Source organism: Lycorma delicatula, chromosome 9 (genome assembly GCF_047948215.1).
Source record: "Lycorma delicatula isolate Av1 chromosome 9, ASM4794821v1, whole genome shotgun sequence".
Lineage (NCBI taxonomy): Eukaryota > Metazoa > Arthropoda > Insecta > Hemiptera > Fulgoridae > Lycorma > Lycorma delicatula.
Window position 1 is genome coordinate 44,709,463 of NC_134463.1, and position 25,173 is coordinate 44,734,635.

Consider the following 25,173-nt stretch of genomic DNA (forward strand, 5'->3'; position numbering starts at 1 on the left):
AACAAATCGTATTAAATTTAATTAACTATAGTAATTGAAAATGGATCAGTAAAAACTCTATTAATAATTCAATAAATAAATTAATATCAAATACAGTAGTGAAAAAAATTTTCTACCCTTATAATTAATGATAATAAAAATGTTCTAGCTATAACATAATAATAATTCATTTCACTTCTTCAAAAAACATTTCACAGACCTTTATAAAACAGATCCTAAAACTAATAAGAAATTTAAAAAAATAATAATAATGAATCTGATAATAAAAATATTTATGATAAACCAGGTGTATATAGAATTAATTTTGATAATAAGGATTGTAACGTATTCTATTTAGGTATGATAAATAGAACATTAAAAAAAATGTAAGGATTGCAAGCATTTAAATATAGTAAATAAAAATCAAACTAAGTAGATCACATAAAATGCAACAAACACATATTCAAATTTACGGGATATAAAAGTATTCAAAATAAGTAATAATAAATTAAAAAGACAGTCTCTTAAAAAAATACATATAATAAAAAATTATGATAATATTATAAATGAGCAAGTGATTTTTGAATATGATGAATGGATTCATAAAATAGTAGAATTCATATAAGTATAAATTCTTCCAATAGATAACGTACTATCAATGAAGGTTTTTTCAAATTACCATTTAACAATCTGAATAAGAAGAAATATGTTACTTCACTTGTTTAAATTCTTTACGTTTAATACATCTGGTGCATATCATGAAAGAGCTAATCTGAACATTATTTCTTTTCACTTTACTGCAATAGAAAGCCAGGGGTGTTTTCATGTTTAAGACATTTTACAAAAATTTACATTTTCAAAATCAGTAAATTTTTGTAACTGTGAAAATGAAGTTTTGTTTAGTATTTTTTTACAAAATACAAAATAACTTCCAAAAAGATTGGGAATAGAAAAAAGAAGAAAAACAAACCTTCAAAATAGTCTACGTCGCTGTACTCTAACAACTACAATTTATTTTGTGGAGTAATTGATATTTTTATTGAAAACACCATGGAATTTTACCCTAGTACTCAAAATTTCAAGATGAAATGCATAAAATGCAAATTTATAACTTTTGATTCTAAAAATCTATTATCCCAACATAATAATAAGAATTGTATAGACATTAAAATTATCTTAAAGGAGTTTACATTTATAATATACAGATATTTATGTCTAACAAAATACAGTGACAGTTGCTAGAACACAACTTATAAACATTAAGGCAAAATTTTAAAATTTGAATTATAAATCAAACACAACTTTATAACAAGATAAATTTTATAAAAAAATAATGAAACTCTTACCAAACACAGGCTCAGGTAACTCGAGATACTGAGAAACCACCTGACAGGTCACTATGAATTTATAGTGTTGCATGCCACAGAAATACAACATAGAAACTTATTAATTCTTTTGAAATTTTTTTTTTTTTTGAAAATTATACAGTGGCATTATATTTCTAAAATTTAAATTTGTCACTTTGATAATAATATGTTTTAACATTAATAAAGCGTAATAATAATGTTATATAATTGATAATGAATTTCTAATCTAACCTGATATGAGTAAAAATACTATAGAGTAAAAAATTACTCTCCGGTCATGGAGTAAAAAATCTGCATTATTATTAGTAGTGGTGACCTTACAAGGTAAAAATATGTAATTTGATCCTGGCCTTTAAAGATATTAATATTATAATTTACCTACGGCTAATCTAATCTGATATAATTGTAATTGGCAAGAAAAAAATTGGATTTACTAGAAGTTAGTTTTCTGATATTTGTAAATCATGATTTGTGTTGATTTAGTAAGGTGAAAATGAATATTATTAATTTTTACTGAATACAACAGTATATTTTATTCAAAAAGCACTAATTTTTAATTTTTAATTTAAAAAATGAGATATCATAATTAGTGCAATTCTATAATTAAATAAACAATTTATTAATTACAAAAAAAAATCATACAGTGTATATATATATATATATATATATATATATATAATGTTACCGGATTGCTTCGGCGGCATGTGACACCTTATGAACGACCAGTTAGCCCTGAAAAGGGCCATCTATGCATTTAATGAGGTAGCCCTAGCCATAAGAAGAGCTGTTGAGTCAGGTCCTCCAGCGACATCAGCTGAGTTTTACAGGTTGTAGTCAGGAGTTGCAACTCGTTCATTGGATTCAGACAGAGTTTCCCTTCAGTGGCAGTGGGGTCCCCACTACAACGTGCAGTGGTGGGTTCCCAAAGCCCTGTAGCATTGGGATAGCATTGGGGTTGTCTTCCACTGGCAGGCTTTGTGCCAGGTCGACCAGATCTGCAGCTCCAGCAGGGTTTTTGGCATCTGCCAAGATATCCCACATTGGGCCCGGCAAGGGACTCTTCTTTTTCTTCTCTTGGTAGTGGTCAAGGAATGAAAACTTTCAAATTCCTGTGTTGCTACTTATAAAGCTGCCAGTGCATGCTGGGAGTGCTGCGTGTTCAGCTAGCTAGGTGGTGGGAGTGCATGTGCAGGTGCATATGTAATTGCAATTCCACCTGGCATTTCATCAGCTACTACACACTCACTGACATGAAGCACACCATGTAGCAACAATATATTTATATATATATATTTTTTAAGTGCTTGATTATTTCATAAAATTTTTCCTTCAATAGTTCTGTTACGTTTTTGTTAATATAATTACCTTATTTAACAAATAGATACAAATAACTTTTGGTGAAAAAATATACTATAAACAGAAATTGTTCAAATTCCTTGTTATATTCAGATTGCCAAGAAGTTCAGACTAAACAGTTTTGTATTAACAGAAGTTTGTATTACTGATATCAGTATAAGTATGGATTAGTCTATTTTCAGCCACTAATACAAACGTACACGAAATATTTTGTTCTTTTAACTTTTTTTCTGAAAATATGGATATGAATTTTTGGTTTGAAAGGTGGGTAATAGATTATTATACGTATTAAAAAAAAAAAAAATGGTTGAAATAAATCATTGAAATGGAGATAAAAAGGCTTTGCCATTGTTGGTAGGCATGAAGTAATTCTTTGAGGTTGTACAGTCCACAACCTATTTTCAACTGTTGAAAATATTTATAGTGTTGCTATTTGTTCAATAACTACCTAAGATGGTACAAGAAAGTATACATCTAATAAAAAGCAGGTCTGTAGGTTCTTTCTCATTCATGATTTTCAAAACTACCTCAAGTATTGTAGTATGTGAGCTAGTATCTGTATTTCTGCCTTCTCAAATTTCAGTCTCTTTTGAAGTGATACTATAATGGGACTGAGCAGAAATTGCCATCATTATTTTTGAAAATACTAATCCTTTACTAGGATTTATTAATCTTATTACACTATACTTTATGGAAAAAATTACATTTAATTTTCTTATACAATTATTCACTCATTGTAATTTAATTTTTTATTTCAGCCATCTCCTCAGGTTGATCTGTCTCGTTACACAGAATTAGTGAGAGCTGCTGAATTGGGTGCTGGCAACCTTGACCTTTTAGGTCCAGTGTATGCACCACGTGGTAACATACAAGTCTATTCACCATACCTAGATGTATCTGCATTCAATCCGAGACATAAACATCTACATTCTAATAAAAATAATAACAGGTATTTTATAATTTTAATTGGTTGATTACATTTTTACATTCTCTTTGTTTAATGGGGAAAATAATGAAGTTATTAAGGTTTTCAATGTGTTATCAATTTTTATAAGGAGGACTGAGTGATGTTGATATGACCGTTTAAGTCGTCCTGACTTACGTTCTTAACAACTACTGAAAGAGTTACTGCCCTCTTTCAGGAATCATTCCTTAGTCTGGCTGTTAACACACACACATATATATATTTTTTCCCCTCATTAAAAGCTCGACCTGATGAAACTTTGAACATATAACTTAACAATATTGTTAGCCAAGAAGTATTTCGTTTTCAGTGTTTCTAATGAAATACTTCGCTATCATGAAAAGAATAGTAACTTTTTTAGATCAGCAGTTAAATTTTACGTCATTGTAATAGTTTCATTTAAATACCTTGAATTAGGAAAATTTAATATACATTGAAATTGATAATATTCAGTCAAAAAAGTTAATATGTCCCAGTTAAAAATGGATTATTGACAAAAAAAATTCATTAGTCGTCTAAATATTGATTTATCTTTCTCAAAGAGGAATGATGTTCAATGTACAGTCACTTCTACTGGTCAGCAGAATAAAGGTGTAGAACTGAATAACAGCTGCATTCTTGTGGGAATTTTTTATATATATATATATATGTAAAACATTATATCTACCTGCCATTTATATTTATGTTGAATGCCCTGTTATATATGTTACTTAATATTAAATTTTGAAATTTTTAGAAGTCAGTATTCTGTATTTCCAGAATATCAGTAGATTAAAATCAACTACTTTAAAAATATGAGAAATTTAAGTTTTTTGTCAACTGACATTTATAATTATGATAAACAACTATTTGATGGACCCAGTTTTAGGTCAAATTGCAAGCTGAAAATTTAGTTACAGTTTGTTGAACTCGGCTGTTGATTGCTGAAGACTTGTTGCAAAATTTTATTTATTTTTTTTTTTTGAGATATATTTATCTGTTTATATAAATCAAGTTCTCTTTTCTTAATTATTCATTGCATCAATTTGATAATTTAAAATGTTTTATAACAATCATTTTATTGTTTTAAATTAAGGGATACCAATAGCTCAGGTGTTAGTAGTTCTACCATGACTGGTTCTACTACAACACCACCACAAACAACAACCAATACTAATGATGAACTGGCATGTTGGCGACCCTGGAAGAGAGTAAACCGTCCATATAATGCTGAGAAACTTCTTATTCCATTGCCAGTTCCTCATCCTGCTCATATCGCTATCACTATACATAATCGTGATACTGAAGATGTTATTCCACTTGATTCTGAAATCTGTCGTGATATACTCAGGTATTTTTGTTATTATTATTTATTGTTTAAATAGAAGTATTATAAATTAATGTTTATAATACTTCTTATATTTATGTCAATTGAACAAGGCACTACAATGATTTATTGTTATACATTATATCTTTTTTTTTAATTCATTGTTTAATGTTCTTTTGTACAAAGATTCAGTTAACTAAGTGCACAGAAGAAGAATTGGATGGAATACTTGATGTATGTGGATAACATAATATGATATTACTTTCAATGTTCAGTCTTAATAAAAAAAAAAATCACAATTATTAACAATTCTCTTTAAAAATATCTTAAATAATTAAATTTTGTGTCTGGAATGTGTGTAGATTGTTTGTTACTAAGATAAACAAAAATTAGAAAAATAAAAAATTGTAATAAAAGTTTAGTTTTTAAAATATATCCATCTGTTTTTTTTTTTAATAGATAATTTAGAATACAAGTCTAAGAAATTAATTTGTGTTATTTCTTACTATTATGAAGTTTGGCATGTGCTTTAAGACACCTAGTCGTACTAAAATTTATGAAAATTAATGTTTTAGGTGTAGTAATTGAAATTTATATATTTTACCTTTGGCTAGTATAAAACATTTTCAGTGAAAAATTTTATGAAATCCAGAAACATAGTCTGTAATAAAATTTTAAGTTTTTTTTTGTTGATGAAAACAATTTTTTAAAAAGTCTTAACTTATGATTTAATGAGTTTGTGCAAAGAATAAAAGAAAGTATAATGAATTGGTTACAATAAAACATTAGTATTAGAGGAATTAAACTAATGTTTGTGTGATTATATAGTCAAATTATGGCTTTTTTTAATTAGTAAAAAATTTAGTTCAAATTTTTTGACATGCATAACAGAGTAAATTTATATAAAATCAGTAGAATAATTTTTTTACCTCTGTGTGCAATTTGTACAGTATGTTATCTCAAATATTGCCATCTGTCTTTTAAATAATTTTATCGGTACATTTTTTCAAAGGACTAAAGTTTTGTCTTTAAGACTTATAGGTATATGTTATCTATCATAGTCAACATGAAGTTTTTCAGAAGTAAATTACTGTGCTAAAAATTTACTACGGCCTGACAGGTATAAGCAGAAATTACTTAGTATATCCAAGTTTAGTTTTGCCATGTTAAGAGTTTATAAAGATAGATAACTTCATTAAATTATATCAAATTTTCTCTAAAACTGAATAAAAAGAGGTGGCAAGCAGATGAAGAATCCAGTATTTGTAGGACAGAAGTAATTACAAGTGAGAGTAGAAAAATTAATATTGTCTAACGTTTAGAGAATTTCTTGATACAGGATTATACCTTATTCTCCCTACCTTGTACAATTGTCTCATTTTTTGAGAGAATTTTTTTTTCTCAGTGTCACTTTTTCATTCAAGTCACCTTATAGTAGTATATTGTTACTGTTTCTCAAGGCAGGTGTGTTTTCATAAAAATACAATACTGTAGTCAAATTAAATTTCAACAGCTCATAGTGTTTAATTTATTGATTTATCGTATTGCTTCATGCTAATTTTTTTTGTCTAAGTTTATATTTGAGTTATTATATCTAGTGAAAGAAGTAAACATCTTATATTAGAACAAAAATTAACGTTAGACAAATTGAGATATAATTAAATAAAAAGTCAGCTATGAAATAGTCAATATTGCAGTTAGATTGTGTTTAATATTAAGGAAAAAGATTAAATTCTATCTTATTTTTGTATCGTAAGTACTCATTCTTCTAATGTTAAATCAACATGCATACATGATAATTTACGTTTTCGAAACTTGTTTCTAGATTATAAATATTTACTCCCTTATTATATTTTTAGTAGTTTTGCTGGATTTCCTTTACAATATCATTTAGAAAATATGATGAAAAGTTATACAGTTCTAATTGTTAAAATAACCTGTTTTGTAGTTGATTGAAGGAATTTATAAATTAATCTATAAATATACCCAGGAAATTTGAATAATGATATAACTGATTCCTCTCTTATCCTGATAAATTAAAAGTTAAATATGTAAAGAAATCTGTAGAAAATAATAGATCAGAATAATAATATATCAGAGTCAATTGTAATGAGAATTTTGCTCTAGCTACAGTAGATTTTTCTGAAGTATGAGGCATGTTTTTTAATAAGGGCCATATTCAATTTGTCGCCATTAGATGCAGTGGAATTGATGGCACTAGTGTAACAGGTTTATTTATATCAACAATCATTTTTTTTGCAACAATAGGTTAATGTTATTTGCATTAGTTGCTATGTATAGCCTGGCTGAAATGAGTGCTACAAATAGTAATCCCGCGAGTTGTGAAGTATGATCAGTAATTCATTATCTATTAGCGAAAAACAAATCTGCTGCTATATATATATATATATATATATATATATATATATATATATCACTTCTTGGCCTCTTGGCTAGGATCAAAGTGCTGATATTTATAGAGAAATTGTCAGTGTTTGTAGACCTAGTGTTATGTGCGAAGGTAAAGTTTGTCAGTGGTATCGTTGGTTTCATGGAGGAAGAACGAATATTCATGATGAAGAACATAGTGGTCGCCTGACTGTCATCACATATGAATTGACTGAAAATGTGAATGAAAAAAATCTGTGAAAACAGAAGGCTTAATGTTTCTCATTTATCAAATGAATTTCCTTTTGTTTTGTGATCAGTAATTTACAATATTTTAACTGAAAAACTGTATTACAGAAAGTTGTGTTCCATTTGGGTACGAAAATGAAGGTGATGATTTATGGAAACATGTGACCAGTGATGAAACATAGATATTCTATTCAAATTTTGAGACAAAGTAGCAATCAATGCAATGGCAGCATTCATTATCCCAGAAGCCCAAAAAATTTAAGCGAGAAAGTTCAGTGAAAAAGCTTACGGCTATGTTTTTTTTGGGATGTCGAAGGGATATTGCTGATTGAATTTCTTGAACATGGAAGAACTGTTAATGCCGATACATACTGTGAAGTACTTACAAACTTAGACGTCCAATTCAGAACAAAAGGCGTGTGAAGCTAACAGATGGGATTTTGTTTCTCCATGACCTCACATGGCAAACTAAACCACTGAACAATTATGATGATTTCATTGGGAAATTTTCAAACATCCACGTTGCATTCTACATCTTGCTCTGAGTGATTGATTGTTACATTTTTCTCCGTTTAAAACAGTGGTCATCGCAGAAGTTAGAAGATATTGAGGAATTGCAAAACAGAGTAATTAATTGATTTAAATCACAGGCAAAAGAATTCTTCAGTAAAGCCAATATCAAAAATGTATTGCAGTGAATGGCAAATATGTAGGAAAATAGTGTTTGTGTTACGTTTATTTTGTTATTATAAAGTTTTTCTCTGTTTCGCTTATTTTAATTTTTATATCAAAATGGCCCTTACTTAAAAAACATGCCTTATAATATTACTATGTTAATTACAACTAAAAATAAGGAAGTGTTTTATGATTTTAATATCAAATATTTTAATTATTTATTAGTATTTAATTAAATTTTTTGTTATTACTGATTTAGAGCTGTGGAAGACAGTACTCAAGAATGTGTTGGAGTCGCTAGATACCGTGGCGGTGGTGGGCCAGCTGCAGAGAGTAGTTTTGACTCTGTTGAATCACGTAGTTCTGAATCTACAGATGAAAATCATTTACCGCCTCCTCCTCCGCCACCAGCCTCAACAATGGAAATTGTAAACGGTCAAGAACAACCCCGACCACAACAACAAAGATCACATCAACCACCGACCGGTTTTAATTGGCGACAAGGTGAATGGGGAAATGCCACAAGGCATAAAAGAAATTCTGGCACAGTGCATGTTGACCTTGCCTCCCCTGAAGATGTTACACTGGACACTGATTCTACTAGAGTTATATTCAGCTCATATGGTACAACTGTATAATACTTATATATAATTTACATTTAATAATAATGTAAGATATTAATATAGATGTAAACATAACATATACAATATAATAATTAAAACAGAGTGATCATTTTAATATGATTTAATAATTATTATCATTTGTTCATTTAAATTATATATATAATGGCCTTTTAAAAATGATATATATAGTTAACATGATTTAATTAATTATTACTGTATGTAAATATATATATTATGTAGACTTTTATTGATATATGAGTGTGAGTGAAGATTTTAGAGTATATGTATAGGGAAAGTCCAGGCAAAATGGAATATGAGTTTAAAGTAAAATAAAATGTAATTAAAAATGAAAAAGTATAATTTTGTGATGAAATATATTTTCAATGATAATTTCATTAAAATGTTTTGATTTATTCTAAAATATATATATATATATATTTAAAGACTTAAAAATAGCTCTCTAGTTACTCAGGCTGAAATATCTGTGAATAATATTACTTTTTTAAAAATTATTTTTTGAAAAGATTTAATAATTAAATCAACAGATAGTACAGGATTTAATCAGGACAATTCAGAATAAGAAAACCATGGGATTTATTTTGTTAGGAGAAAGATCGGTTAAAACTATGCTAGGAGGTTCACTAGAACGTGCCAGAAAATTAAAGGAAATTGGAGCTATCAAAACCTTAAAAATTTAGCCACCTGTTTTGCAAGGGACTAACCTTAAACAGATGTTAAAGATGAGAACTGATTCCCGCAATGATGATTTTGCTTCTCCAAAATCTTCTATCTTTTAAAGATAGATAAAACAACAGAAATATGTAATTAATTATAAGCAAATTCACATGTTTGTTGTATTTTATTTTATGTTACTTGTTTCAGGTAATTCTGCAAATCATCTATTTATTGTAGATAATACACTAATCAGTATAAATTTGTGTATTTATTGCACCCTTTTATGGATTACAAATATTTTCCTGTGATGTTAATTCATCCCTAGAAATAATTTTCTGGAAGTACCATATGAGAGAAATAGTCCAAAATAATAAATATTTTGTAAAAAATATATCATTTGAAAAATAACGCAGATAAAACAAATTAAAACTTCCTAAATTAATAATCAAAATAAACACCATTATTTCTTGAATTAAGGAAATTTTTAACTTAATGTTTCAAGTTAGAAAGAAGACTCGGTTTTCAGACAACTGTTAAAGAAGAATTCTCTCCACATTGAGAAGTGATATCTTCTAAATTTAATTATTCAACATTTTTAAAATGAACATTAGAGATATCTGCATGAAAATCTCTTTTTAATTGGTTTAAATATAATTTCCTATTCCCTTCATTTAGGGAAACAAGATCCCAGAAAAACCACCCTAAAAACCACCCTAAAAAATGAGAATGTTTATTGCAATTAATTATCCTAATTTTTAACACAATATATTTTTTTTTATATGAACAAAACAGTTATGAATTTGCTTTAGTTTGGCTGCATGTGTACAGAATTGTTCGCTTTACCTCTGTATTTATTTTGTCTGGACTTCATCGGTTTATAGAAATCATTGTGTGTATGTTAATTTAAATGAATAATGTTTGTTTTACATAATTGTAGCTTATTGTAATGAAGATTTAATTAAGATATGTTATTATACCAAATAATAAAGGACAACTCTGATCACTCTTAATGTTTAATGCCATAATTCAGAGAAAACTTAAGGGAATAAATACATTGAAAATAAAACATATTAATAAACTTTTAACATCATTTTTGTATTTATATCATTTACTAGCATTTCTGGCAAAACCTAATTGCCTGTTCCAGAGTAAAAGCTGTGCTGTAAGTAATATTAGTTAAATAATGTGGCATTAGCATTAAATATTTATTATTACTGTATTCAGATCTAAATTTTATTTCTTATACATTTAAAGGTGGTGAGAAGTATACGTGAAGTGTAGATTACTGTCTATTCTTTTCTTAGGCTTGTATTACACTAACAAAATTGTGTATATTATCATCACCTTCATTATGGATTACTTTTTTTTAATCATGAATAAAGTAATGATATTGTAATGAAAATGCATTATTACTTTCCTCTAATTTACTGGCTCTTAATTATGAAAATTTGGTCGGTAACTTATAAAGACTGATGAGTGTACATTTCAAAGAAAATAAAAGATTGGTAATCAATAAAATCCTAGACTAGGATATAATCCAATTCATCCGGTACTTATATGTAAAAAGTGAAAGAAAATAAAGTTGACCTATTATTTGGTATTGTAAAATTTATAAATAAACAAAAGGAATATATTAACAAGAAAAAATTATATGTTAACAAAACAGCTCGGAATAAAATAATTCTTTTAGTTATATTATACATGTATAGTAAATTTAATTATATTATGCAGTTAATATTTATCCCAAGAGCTTATATGGGATAAAGCTAAAAATAAAGAAAATTTGGCTGTTAATATAAATATATATTTAATATAATAAAATTAATGAAATAAGAATAAAAAAAACAGTGAGCCGTATAAATATAGTCTATGTACTTCTTTTGCTTTGGGTAATTGAATTTGTGTTTGTTTGTAAGTGTGTGTTGTTACTATTTCATATTTTTACCTTTATTAATATTAATTTTGCATTTATTAATATTATATAATTTTCTGTAATTTGACTCTTATGATCAAAGAATGTATTGTTAATTTAAATTATACATTATGTATTTATATTTGTTTTTTATTTTAATATGTACTACTATACTTTTTATTAGATATTTTTAATGTAGCTTTTTTTATAAAAAATTTAGTTTGTAGCATTTAACATTGCTTTAATAATTTGATCAAATTTTTAGGTTTACTTATTCATATATTTATCTGTTATAATTACATATTAATTTGGTGGCACTGTAGTGCAGGGGCACAGATTCCATGGTTAGTGAAATTTCAAAACCGTGATTTAATTTATTTTATTTTTAGTAAAATTTCAGTAAATTTAATGTCAATAGTAAAGGATATTTGTTTTGTTTTGCCATTATAATCTAGATAGATACAGTCTCTAGAAATTGACTCTAGGATCTATTTTAATGGTTAAAAACTATTGGCTGAGCTACTAAGGCTGCGTATTTATTATTTTATATAATCCATGACACAGTAAGATTTAATAAATTTGAAAATAGGTTAGTACAACTCTTTTTAATTTAACAGCAGATGTAAAGTGAAAAATACTAAAGAAGAAATAACTTTCATGATAATTTTTGTTGATAGTACAGTGATATAGGGATAGTATATTTATGAAATATATATATATATATATATATATATAAACAGATGAATAGATGAAATTTGCTGATGAGAGTGTTATGTTTAATTGATAGTTAGTAAAGAAAAATATTGAGCTTTAGGAATAATCATTAACTTGGAGAAATTTTAGATAATTTGGTATATTCTGGATAATAGTGGAATACATTGTTAAAATATTTTGTTTTATATACATATAGGTAATCATCATTTCATAAAACAGAAATGAAACTGGAATTTTTATGTGTCAAATAGAATAAAAAGAATGGAGGCTATTGCCAAAGATGAAATTCAAGGTCCTAATTGAAGTGGTCGGATAATGAGTTTAGAGGTATATGAGAATAGAAGAGTGACATGGAATATACTAGAAAAAAGAAATAGAAGAAGTGGAGGAAAATAGCAAACTCAGCCCTATGAATAACTGAATGGAAGAGGGTATGTTCTGAAATTGTCATGTTCTTCTGTTCCTATTCAGTAGCTCTGTACCTTTGACTTTGGTCTAAGTGGTTGTGTTGGTTCTGGAGTGGTTACGAAAATTGTCCAGTATTTAATCTTAAAGAATGAGTTATGTGTGTTTGCCTTTATTTTCAGTTTGTCTGTTGAGTCCAATGTGACTGTTGTTATAATACTATGTGTCATATTCTTTGAGAAAGTATTAAATATGACACCCTTTTACAGTACATAGGGAAAATCTGATAATTCACAAAAATTTGTATTGTTTTATATGTAGTTCTGTCATGTCATATCGCATTGTATTGTCTGCGTCTGGCCTGGCTTAAATAATTTATACCCTGATTATTTTTTTACAAATGCAGCATAGTAGCCTTTTTCAATATTTTTGAAGTAAGTTGAACTGAGTAAAGTGACACAAAACGCAGTTTATTTTAAGACTTCTGTGTCTTGAAGTAAATCATAAAGACTGTCATGTCTCCATTCTGTAGGCTCTAGATTGTGTATAGGAAATCAAGTTTCATTCATGGCTATGAAGTATCAGAATTTATGTATTTAGGAACATATTTGGCTTACTGTTTCGTCATGTCTAAAATGTCATAAATAATATAAATGTAACCCACTTGTTCAGAGTATGCCACCAGGGACAACTGTGCTTGCTGTACTCTTAAGTCTATTTTCTTCAGTCATCCAGGATCACACTATGATTGTCATTATGAATAAATAGAATTACTATTAATGCAATATGCATTTTATGTAACTGTCAGTTGAGTTCATCTTCCAAAACTCTTTTTGTCAGAACTGCCTATATATCCTTTTCTAAACTTAGTAGATCAGTTGTTAATTTTGAAATAGGAAGAGTATTTATAATGTAATCAAAATATCTTAAATTTATTTAGCCTCTTAAATTTATGTAGTCCCTTTCATGAAAAATGTTTTTGAAATAGCTATATTATCAAAAAACCTCTAAAGAAATCTTTCAAGTGATTACTCGTATTTACAATAACGGTTCTGATTTCTACAGTTGAAATAAGGTGATGCATCAAACATACTGCTACATTTTTATCCATAGAATGAGAGTTCAGTAAAAAGAATGGGATAGATACAGTCCAATAATTTTATTGAATCGCAGAACACACCTACAACCTGTTAAAAGCATAATAGATGTCATGAATGGATTAAAAAATTCCATCTGGCTCTCTTTCTAACCAAGAAACCAAACTAAAGTGATTCTCTCAGACAGTTGTTTTTGAATTAAAATATTTAATTAAAGTGTAACAACTCTCAAAGATTTTTAGAAAATAAAGAGAATTTTAATCAGTCAGTAATTTTGTAATTCTGAGGAAATACTATATCTTTATTATTGGAACCATACGGCTGTATCTTAACAACTTTAAGGAAAATATTCAGTAAGTTGATCAGCTAACATTAAATTTGAACATTTTTTTTTAGAATAAAGGGAGACTTATTGTAACTATATTTTGTGCTGCTTTTGATGTAATATATACAATAAAATCCAAATGGGTATATTAACGTTAGGTAAAGAAAATTGGACTTGAAGATACCAAGAGATTCATTTCTTATTAGAATGTTTTTTAACAATTGTGTTAAATACTGGATACTATGATGAAAGTGTTTGTATTTTTTTATCTTAAGTGAGTTTAGCTTAACAAGGAATAACAAAAAGTTAAGTTGTTTACCTTATGCTCATGAATAGTAAAACATCAGGTTAACTTTTCTATTGTCAATAAAATGATTAAATTCATTTGTAGAAGTTTCACAAAGATTGCTCATAAAATTAAGTGTACCTAAGTAAATATTTGAAATATAATCAAATTTAAAATTAGAAATATCTAATATCTTGATTCTCAAAGATGGCAGGGTCCTTTATCAAATACTGGTATCACTGAGTATTTGATTAAATACTTGAATGGAAAGATAAGAGTAAGTTTCTTTATTACAATGATGTAAATTCAACTTTGTATCTGTACCTAATATACTGCAGCCATTTATCTGGAATTGGTTCTGTGCATTTTAGCAATTTAATTTTGCTACTGATGTTTAACATGAATGTTTGGAATTTGAAGACTAATCAACTCAATGCTATTGAACTCCTCCACTGTGTGGCATTCTATTGGGAACTAGGACATATCACAATGAACATACAAGCTTCTTTACAAAACTGACTGTATGTGGCATCGCAACAAATGTTGCCGTACTATTGTATGACATTGAATGTTTGTGGAGATTGCTGAATTTGCGAATAAAAAAAGCACAGGGGAAGTGTCATGCACCATGTAGAATCCTACTTCACTGAATACATATAGCATCGCATGATAGGGGATGAAAACCCATTCCAGAAAATAATAAGGGACACCTGGCTGCCAGAAGTCACCATATAGCAGTCAGTAAGGAAATCTTCCACCATCTCTAAGTTGAATAATGCAGTAGCATGTAAATTAAAAATGAATAAAGAAATTTGTGTGAAAAAGCCACAGATTTGAAGAGAACAAGTAGTGGCACTGGTATTTGATAAAAGTAACAGTGGCAGTTACTTTCATCAAAAAACCTTTATGTTAAAAAAGCGGGTTAAGACACATAACAAAACAATCTATCTAATCTGACAATATTTCATTATAAAAATATATAATAGAAAAATAACAAAGTAAGTAGGAAAAGTCAAAGACTGATCAGTAGTCTGTTGGTATGAAATCTGTAAGCTATAAAGACTACAGAAACAATATGTCACACATTTTTCCTTTTGGCTACTTGCTTGAAGATTTAAAAAATTAAAATTCTGCACAAATGACTACAGATATTGCTGTATGGCTTTGAGTAGAAATATACCAGCAGTCAATCAGATTGCAAAGGAAAAACTTGCATTGCCAGTTATAAAAGATCTTCCTCTAAGGTAGAATAGTAAGTGAATCATATAAATTTAATTTTAAGTCCTTTTCAAATTAATCTTTGTTGTGAGCTTTTTTCCTTGGTTGTGGTTTTTTTTTTCATTGCAATACAGAATTTAATTCATATTTGTTCATATATTTATGTGTTTTTTAAATTGAATCTTAGTTACATTTGGTTAAAAATAAAATTGTATTATTTGTAACATTATGTTCATAATTTACCGTTTATGCAGAAGGTTCTGGATTGGAATCCCATTCAGGTTTAGTATTTTTTATACTTTATAAAATTCTTCTTTCAGAGTGATTGTAATTGGACTTAGCCAGTGGTTACTATAATAAATAATTTATAATGGTGGTTTTTACATAAAAAAAAGTGTGAAAAATGTTTTCTAAACAGTTATCATTTACCACAATAGTAATTGCTTTTTAAATTTATGTAGTATGTTGTGTGGATGTAGGTATGCATATTCACAAAGTAATTATTCCTGAAATGACACAATAAATGTAGTTAACAGTTCATTATTTTTTTATACAGAATATAAATACAGTGATTAGTACTATAATTTTTTATGAAATATTTTAATTGCATGTATGTATACGCGCAGTAATATTTGCTGTTCACATAATTGACTAACTTGATGTGAATAGAAAGACCTCAGTGTTGTAAAAAAAATGGAATTACATTCTTTTATGACATGTAAGAAAGTTATTGTGCGAGGTTCAAGATAATTTAACAAATACATAAACATTATTATTATATCTATATTAATGAGTATAATTATACAATATTTAAATTGGATTGGTTTGATATTCAAATGTATTACATAAAGCATGTCTGTGTATTGTAATCTTGAGTACAAATAAGAGTTGTTCTCTCTGAGAATAAAGATGTTCACATTACAGCCAGTCCTTTTTGTGAGAGTGAAAATGTTAACTTGTAAGGCTGATATAATCTGCATTTTGTTGAACTTATCCAACAATATATTTAGCTTTTGTTTAGCTTGGCAACAGAAAACCAATTCACTGCTCATTTTCTGCAGTAACTTGTCATATGCGTCTGTTCACCTATAACAATAACATTATGGCACTTGATCAATAATATGAAGAAATAATTATTTAGTCCTACAGCCTGTGTAAAAAGATTATTTTGATCTTATTTTATTTACTATCTGCTATTGAAAAAAATTATTGTAGATTTTAATTGCTCTTTAGCATTTTTAACCATGTTAAAATTTCTTTCTAAGGGTTCATTGTTTTAAGTTTTGAGCTCCTAATTTGAATGATTCTATTAAGAAACTTTTTGACTACTGCATAATTTACAGTAGTAAACTATATTTAACAATCGATAGTAATTTAAATTTATTATATGTATTTTTGTCATCTCTTCCAGGCTTTGTACAACATCAAACAAATCACTTTTCTGAAAATCTTCAGCTTGTATTTTCCTACACAACTGACAATTTGAATTATAGTTTTTAAAGTATAGTTTTATAATTTAACAACAGACAACATGCTTTCTTCATTAATAGTATTGGGCTGTAATTTTTCCCAAAGTATAAATAATAATTGTGGGTTTAAATTTTTATTCAATGAGCGATTATTTATAAACATAGATTAAAGTTAATAAAAAATCTCATTAAGATATAGATTCTTTGTAACACTAATGTAATTATTACTTATTTAAATGTTCTGTAATAATTTAAATAGAAACAATACTTTAAATGTTATTTCATTTCTTAATATTTTACTTTTTGTTTAGCATAAGATAGCAACATAACAGATAATTGATATATGAATAACAGTTTTCTATGTGAGTGTGTATTTGTCTCTTTGTTTATTTATATATATATGTATATGATTTATTTACTTACTATAATAGTTATATCTAATTTGACTTGCAGGTGATGCATCTGATTTGCATACATACATTATTTGAAAGAACCAGTACAATGATACAGATGCAAAAGGATAGCTAATGTTTGGCAGCTTAATTAAACTGTTCATGAATTAAATATAGAGTTTACTTCTTTTTTTTAAATATCATGTTGTAAAATATAAAATCTGTAGAGAAATTGCTCTGATTAAGATTAATGTAATTATGGTTAACATTGTTATTATCATTGTTAAATTTGTTATTATATTAATGGCAATGAAGCTGTATTAAATTTTCTGTAATTATCATAAATGGATCCTGTTATTGAAAAGAAATTGTGGGCTGCAAAATTGAAGATAAAGAAATATTAGAAGTGTTCATTTTAATTTTTTTTTGTTATTGTATATGAATATTTATTTGTTTAATCTGTTATAATTAAAATTTCATGTTTATTGTATTTATTTATTTATTTATTATACTATTTGATATTGAATACATTTACACCTAGTAGTCGTTCAGAATCTTATTTTTTTGTTATTATATTTGAAGATATATATCTAATTTTAATATCATATTTATGTTTCGTTTTATATGTATATTTATTTTATATAATTTTTTATTAGTTTATTAAATTAATATATTTCTTTTATTAAATTAATATTAACATTATTTCATTAATAGTATGAGAAGTTAATATCTTGTTATATTAATGTATTTAATTTAATAACTTGTTATAAAAATAGTCCATTATTTTTCTTCAAACAGGCATCACTTTAAAATACTTTATTCAGGAATTTGTGGCTGTAATTATGTTAAAAACACATTTCCCTATTATATTATATTCATTTCCAAAGAATTAACATTTTTATTATAAATCAGATTTTTAAATGAAATAATCATATGTTTAAAGTAAAAATTCTGCATACATTTACTGAGTATGTAACTTAATTTCTTTTGTGATGAATTCAAAAATTTCCAAGGAATACACTGTTAGATTGAATTCTATTTTCTCTTGCCAATGGATGCGATCTGGAGCCAATAGGTTTTTAATTGTAAAACCATTAAAGACATAAGTAGACAGCTAAAGTGATCAGTTATAATTTCAAGCAGTCAAACAACCTTGTTCCACTTCTTTTCTTTAAAAAGATTCAGTGTTGTTTTTACATAAATATTTGCGCACATCCTCTTATTTTAGGATTTATAGAGCTAAAAAAAGTTTTAGGTTTTTACAATTCTATGATTAATTCCATGATCAATTTTATTCCATATTTTATGATCGACAGTTAACTGCCTTATTTCACATATTTGAAATGATTCTGTGCCTGTATATTAAAAGTTTACATTCATCTTATTTGGTAGAAACACTAATATGACCCGGTGGTATAAAGATTTCAACTTTAATTCATATAATGAAAAAAAAGTTGTCGTAGAATATTAGAAATACTGTAATTAAAAGCCACATTGTTGGAAGGTGTAGAAATTAATGGTAGTGGTGCCTGTATAGTGAATGGTTGTAAAAAAATTAATAGTGAGTATATTATGTGGAGAGTAAAAGATCTGTCCAAAGAAATACAATAAAAGTCTGATGTTTTTTAGTCTTAATTAATAATAAGTTTTATTTATTAGATACACTCAAAGTCTGTTTTTATTACATCACATAATATTTCACCATCTTTTACATATATGAAGAAGATTTTTATTAAACTGTAGAATATTTTTCATTTCATTTTTGATTATATATTGTATGTGTTTTTCCTGAAAAGAAATTCTCTTGCTTAATATACAGAACAAAAAATTGTTCTGAACATCACATTATAAAAATAAATTTATTTTATATATAATTTATTGCATGAATTTCCAAGACTTAAAAATGTTATTTAAAATAAGTTAATCAGTTTAACCATATACATCATTTTTAATAATTAAAAATTTTATTAATGTACAAGGGAAAAATTATTATTTTAGTATTATGTTTATTAACATTCACCATAGTCTAATAATGAGTAATCTAAAATTCATCCTCTGTAACATTATTTGAATACATCATGTAGTTAATTTATACTATTTCATGTACAGGTTATGAAAAAATATTGCAATTTTTGTATAATTGAAGCAGACAGAGTTGGGGGAGCATGACAGATGATTTTGATGTAAGTAAATGAGAGGATAAAGGAAGAGGGGAACACTGAAATGATGTGTTAGAAGGTAAATTGAAGAAAAATATCAAGAAGATATGATAATAGTTTTTTAGAGATGGAAAGGATTATGGAGGAGAAGTGGTGATGGAGGGATAGAATAAAATCGCAGTCTATGATCTGATCAATCACTGAATCCAGGATGCTAGATAGGGGAAGAAGAAAAATTAATGAAATATCCCTCTATTTATTGCCTTAATTTTATTTTTTAAAAACTCAAATTTTATGTTAATTTAAGTTGCAGCTAATCTAACACTCTAGATCACCAAATTATAAATTTTAAAACATGTAAATTAATCTGTATACATAAAACTTATAAAATTTTATATTTAGTAGCTGTTATTCAGATTATGTTCACATACAAGAACATATGATCTCTTATGTTTACATTGTTGGAATTGAATCATTTAAACTCTCAAAGAATGGAAAAATTGTTTAAACTTTTAAATCTAGTGATTTATAAACAAATGCTTATATTTAACTGTTATGGATATTAAAGCTATATAACCTTTATTTGTATTTAAAAAATAAATGTAATGAAGCAATTTTCTATTTTTCATTTTAAATCTCTTATGTGAATATTTCAAGATTTTTTTTCAGTAATTGTTTCTAGAGCTGGGGGAACCAATTATGTGTAGTAGTTTCTTAGTTATTTATTAAAGGTTTATATATAGATATCTTTAAATGAATAAACAGCTATGTTTTTGTAATAAGCTTTTTTGAGGTAAAAACATTTTAAATTATGAACATGACTGTGGGTGGTTGCACTATAGAGTAATATAGATAGAGATTTATATAAATACCATATATATATATATATATCTGTATATATTGTATAATGTGTAACCTGCTTACCCCCAAGAAACAAATAATAGCATAAAGTGCTCTTAAAAAAATTCATGCGCAAATAAAGTTGAAGCAAATATTCACCAATTTAAGAAATTTTAAAATTTATCCAATCATTGCCCAAAACATCAGGGGTTATTGTAATTTTTTAGCTTAAACCTATTACTTGGTGCCACATAATGTACACAATTAAGAAGGACAATTGATAAACCATTAAGTGATAGTAATTCAAGGGCCTCAATGGAGTACATCTCTTGAGAAATCCATACATTTACCTGGTGTACCCCAAATGCATTTGGGTTTACTTTTTATTATTTTTCTTTATTTATAATGTTACAAAGCTTTCTTTTAATTATAATAAAAATAACTGAGTTATCATTTATTTTTCCAGTTGCATGTAATTTCTTCTTTTTTCTAATAAAAGGATACTGTATATATTGTTTTTAATAGTTTACAGTAGGCCAAATATACAAAACAAAACCAAACTTAATATTATCATCACTTTTATATGGTAATGTTTCATAATACACTTGTTAGATCTTTTTTTTTTTTTATAATTAAGTAAATTTTAATTTTTACTATTGTTCTAATTTCTTTGAGAATTGCAATTCTTGAGCTGTTATTGAAGTTTGATATTAAAATTATGTTTCTAGATTGTGAGAAAATGCAGTTTACAATATAAAATTAAAAATTTTTTAATTTACAAATTGTTAGATAAGCTTGTTTTAATTCACTGCTAATTTTAAATTTTAATTATCATAAATCCTATAGTCAGTATATTTTAAAAAATAATACTGTGCTATTCTTTCTCATAAAGAAATCTTTAAGCACAAGTCATCTATGAAATAACTTGAGTTAGAGTAATCCTTCTCTGTATAAAAATCATTTCTGTCAGCATCATGTTCACGACACTCCTCAAAATCACCTTATCTATTCAAAACTTTTGGCTGCTTTTAATGTATACAGTCAAACCTTGATATTACAAAAACTCGATTTTACAAATTTTTTTACTGTACCGTGACATTTTAATAAAACTACATATAAATTTACCTCTATTCAACTTATTCATACTGTTATCTAATAAAATGGTGACATACTGCATATTAACATAATACAGTATGTAATAACATCAGTAATTTTTACTAAATCTTTTTTTTTTTAAATTATATTTTGGACATCTCTGAGTTTAAGGTATTTATTCCTTTGATTTCCATACCTAAATTGTATTTGTATACAAACACAAAGTATTATTGGAAACAATCAAGAATGACAGATTTCAGAGTTTCTTATAACCGTTAGCTATAAAATTCTAAAAAAACATTTAAACACATGTACTGAAGTTATTGTTTCCCTGTACATTAAAATAGGGGAATTTCCCAAAATCTGTTAACTAACACGGAGCACTAAAATTACTGTGAAAACTTTACACACACAGTGAAACCTCTATAATGAAATTGAGAATCCCGGGAAAAATTTGTAAACAGAGGTTTTCCAAATTCCAGGACTCATCGATATCATATGTGCTACATCTTAATTTTTTCTTACTAGATTTTCTTAACGCTGGTCTAGTTCTTATAGTATTACGTCCCAATTTATTAAAATTGTTGACAATGAACTTAGTGGGATTCCAAATTTTTGCACGATATATTTTTTTAACACCTTTGTCAACTTAGTCTATAATACTATTTTTTTATGAAACACTAAGGTACTTACATTTTTACATTGTATGTGGCACACTAAAGAAACAGTACTCTGTAATGCAACTAACATAATCCATAGACAGAGACCAACTAAATTAATCCCAGGAAAATTATTGTTGAATTGTATGAATGCACTGAACAATAGAGAGGGGGAGTATGTGTTAAATGTTTTCTAATAATTCTTTTTGTTATGTCTATGTACTGTAGATAAATGTCTTGTTTCTAATATATATATATATATATATTATATGAGGGACATTCAGTAATTAACAAGACAAATTGATGTAGAGAAAAATATGATTTATTCATTGACAATGAAACTCGCACTAGTAGTTTTCAACATAGTCTCCAGCAACATCTAGACACTTGACTTGTTCCACTGTTCTGTAAGCTTTTTGATTCCTTTACCATAGAAGTCTTACCATTTGTGCACTGCTTTTTTGGTTGTTTCATTGTCATTGAACTTCTTGCCATGTAAAAGGTCTTTGAGCGAGCCAAATAAATGAAAATCAAATAAGGCAAGGTCTCGGCTGTAAAGAGGATGTGGCAACACCTCCCAACCCAACTTCTTGAGCATTTCTCCCATTCTCTGAGTGATGTGGGGGCGCGTGTTGTGCAAGAGAATCACACCGTTTGAGTGAGCACACTGATGTTTTCACCTTATCCTGGGTCTCACTCTGTTGGAGCATGTTAAAATAGTACTCACTGTTCATGTAACATTATTCTTCTAAATAGTCACTAAAAATTGGACCTTGCAAGTCCCAGAAGACTATTAACATCACTTTACCAAGTGATGCATCAGTTTTGAATTTTTTTGTGGGCAAATTTGGATGTCTCCACTCAAGACCTTGCCATTAGATTCAGGTTAATAGTGTATCCACAAAAGAAAATCATTAGTGTAGAAAGTCACCTTCCTCTTCAAACCGTTCTTTGAGCTCAGAACAAATGCGAATTCGGTCTTCGTGGACCTCAGTCAGCTGTCTTAGAGCCCATCTCAAACATGTTTTTCTTTAATTCAGTACCTCAATGAATGATTAAATGTGCGGGGTTCCAAATTTAATGTTACACAAACTAGAAATTTGGAAAATTTTGACTTGCCTGTCTTCGTGAATAAGATCATTTATGCGATTTTGCAGCACAGTAGTCGAAACTTTAACTCGTCTTCCAGAGCAATGGAGATCAGTTACATTTATTGTGCCCAAAATTAACTGTTCCACTCACTTAAACAGGTTACTCGGGTTTAAACACTTTTCACCATACTGTTTCAACATTCTTGAGTAAATTTTTGCAGGTTTCACACCTGATAGCAAAAATGTTATCACTGAATTTTGCTCTTCCGGCATACATGTTTCAAGCAGAGCTGACATTCTGAAATCAACAAAAGAAGTTATGTTAGATTAATTATGATTGAACAGCTGACTGAAATGTGTTCTGAAGGTTGCCAACTTGACCCTCAAAAAGTTCCATTGTCATATAGCGAAATTTTTTTTTCTACATCAATTTGTCTCATTAATTACTGAACGTCCCTCATATATATGTTTTATATAAATTCAAATTAAATTTGAACCACATTCTTTATCTCTCAAAATTATATATTTGTAATACAAGTGACAAATTTTTTGTATTACTATTTATTGTCATAAAAAATTAATGGAACTATTTATCCAAATTGTAAAAAACAGCAGTTCTTCTTTTAGGAAAGAATTTTTCAGACAGCGTTTTTAGACTATTTTTTATTTTCGTTTTAATCAGAGGTTGACTTAGAAAAATTCTTGTGGATGAAAATAAGGAGCATAAAAGAAGTTTGTTTATTAAAAGAAAAGGATGAGTATTACTTTCTAAACCATAATGGAAGAAAGATTTCCATAGAGATCCAGATGAGATGATTGACTGAAGACGTGATCAAAGCAGAAAGTAAAATTAATTTAAATATAATATAAATAAGCAGTTTAATTTAGTTCTAGGTCAGTTAAAATAATGTTCTATTATTATACTAAACTGTCAAGGGTGAATTAGAATTTTAAATAATGTATGGTAATTTAATATCCATAAAAACAATCTGGATAAGATGATGTTCCTATTTCTAGAAACAGACATAGAACTTTCTCCAGAGATAAAGAAACTCAAGAGTTTGTTTGTCATATTACACCTGATATCAATACAATCTGAAAATCTTAATTTATTAGCAGTCTTTAATTTTTTTAGGAACAGCTAGAAATCAATGAGGCTGAGTCAACCAAATAATCAATGATCTAATGTTTTTGGCTAGAAATTATCACAATGAACACAAATGGGTCACATTGTTATAATAGATGATACAGTAGTCAAGCCACAATTCAGGTGTTTTCCTTTAAATAGAATGTCAATCTTTCAGTGTCATTACTCTTATCAGCCTTTAACTGTTAATCATCTGTCACATTGTACCAAATCTTGCATTCTGTTTACATTTCCATCTGTTATTTCTGTTTTTGACTGCCTGCTTCTATGGTAATTATTTTCTATATATCTCTCATTTAAAGATATGAATTTTATCAAATACAGTGAGTTTTCTTTTTTAACAAATTTAAAAATTCTCTCAAAAATAAATTGAATTGTACTCAAAATTATGTTGCTTCATCATCATTGATCACAATTTTAAAAAGAGAATCATTTAAAAATTATTTCTTTAATTTTAAATTGTTTTTATGTTATAATTTTAATGAAAGATTAATGGTGTAGAAAGGTTAGAAAAATGCATCGAACTGGCTTAGTTATTTATAACAACCACACTGTAGTAATTTTATAAACATAACTGTAAAATTTTTTTTTAGATAACAGCTATGTAAAATATAATGATCTTTTTGTATCAGATCTTAAATTAGTTTAAAATATTGTATCGGAAAATGTGGTCTTTGCAATATTACCAAAATTTACTAGAGGAATCAGCAATTTGTTAATCATGTCTTTTAAAAAATGTGTATGCAGTGTATATACCATCACAAAAATCTAAGCCCAAATTA

At 27.4% G+C, this 25,173-nt stretch overlaps 1 protein-coding gene across 6 annotated transcripts in view; it reads left to right on the forward strand.

The window, feature by feature from the left end:
• Positions 1 to 20,153, forward strand: part of LOC142329675 (uncharacterized) — a 178,454-nt gene extending 158,301 nt beyond the window's left edge. For 3 of the 6 annotated variants that reach the window (XM_075374357.1, XM_075374363.1, XM_075374361.1), the window contains 4 exons: positions 3,461 to 3,651; positions 4,742 to 4,996; positions 8,544 to 8,908; positions 17,462 to 17,890. In XM_075374357.1, coding sequence (XP_075230472.1) covers positions 3,461 to 3,651; positions 4,742 to 4,996; positions 8,544 to 8,908; positions 17,462 to 17,496 — 846 coding nt within the window. In that variant the 3' untranslated portion in view covers positions 17,497 to 17,890. Of the gene's footprint in view, positions 1 to 3,460; positions 3,652 to 4,741; positions 4,997 to 8,543; positions 17,891 to 19,509 lie in introns of those variants that run through there. The other 3 variants (XM_075374358.1, XM_075374360.1, XM_075374359.1) reach the window with 3 other exon arrangements.
• Positions 20,154 to 25,173: the final 5,020 nt, after the last annotated feature.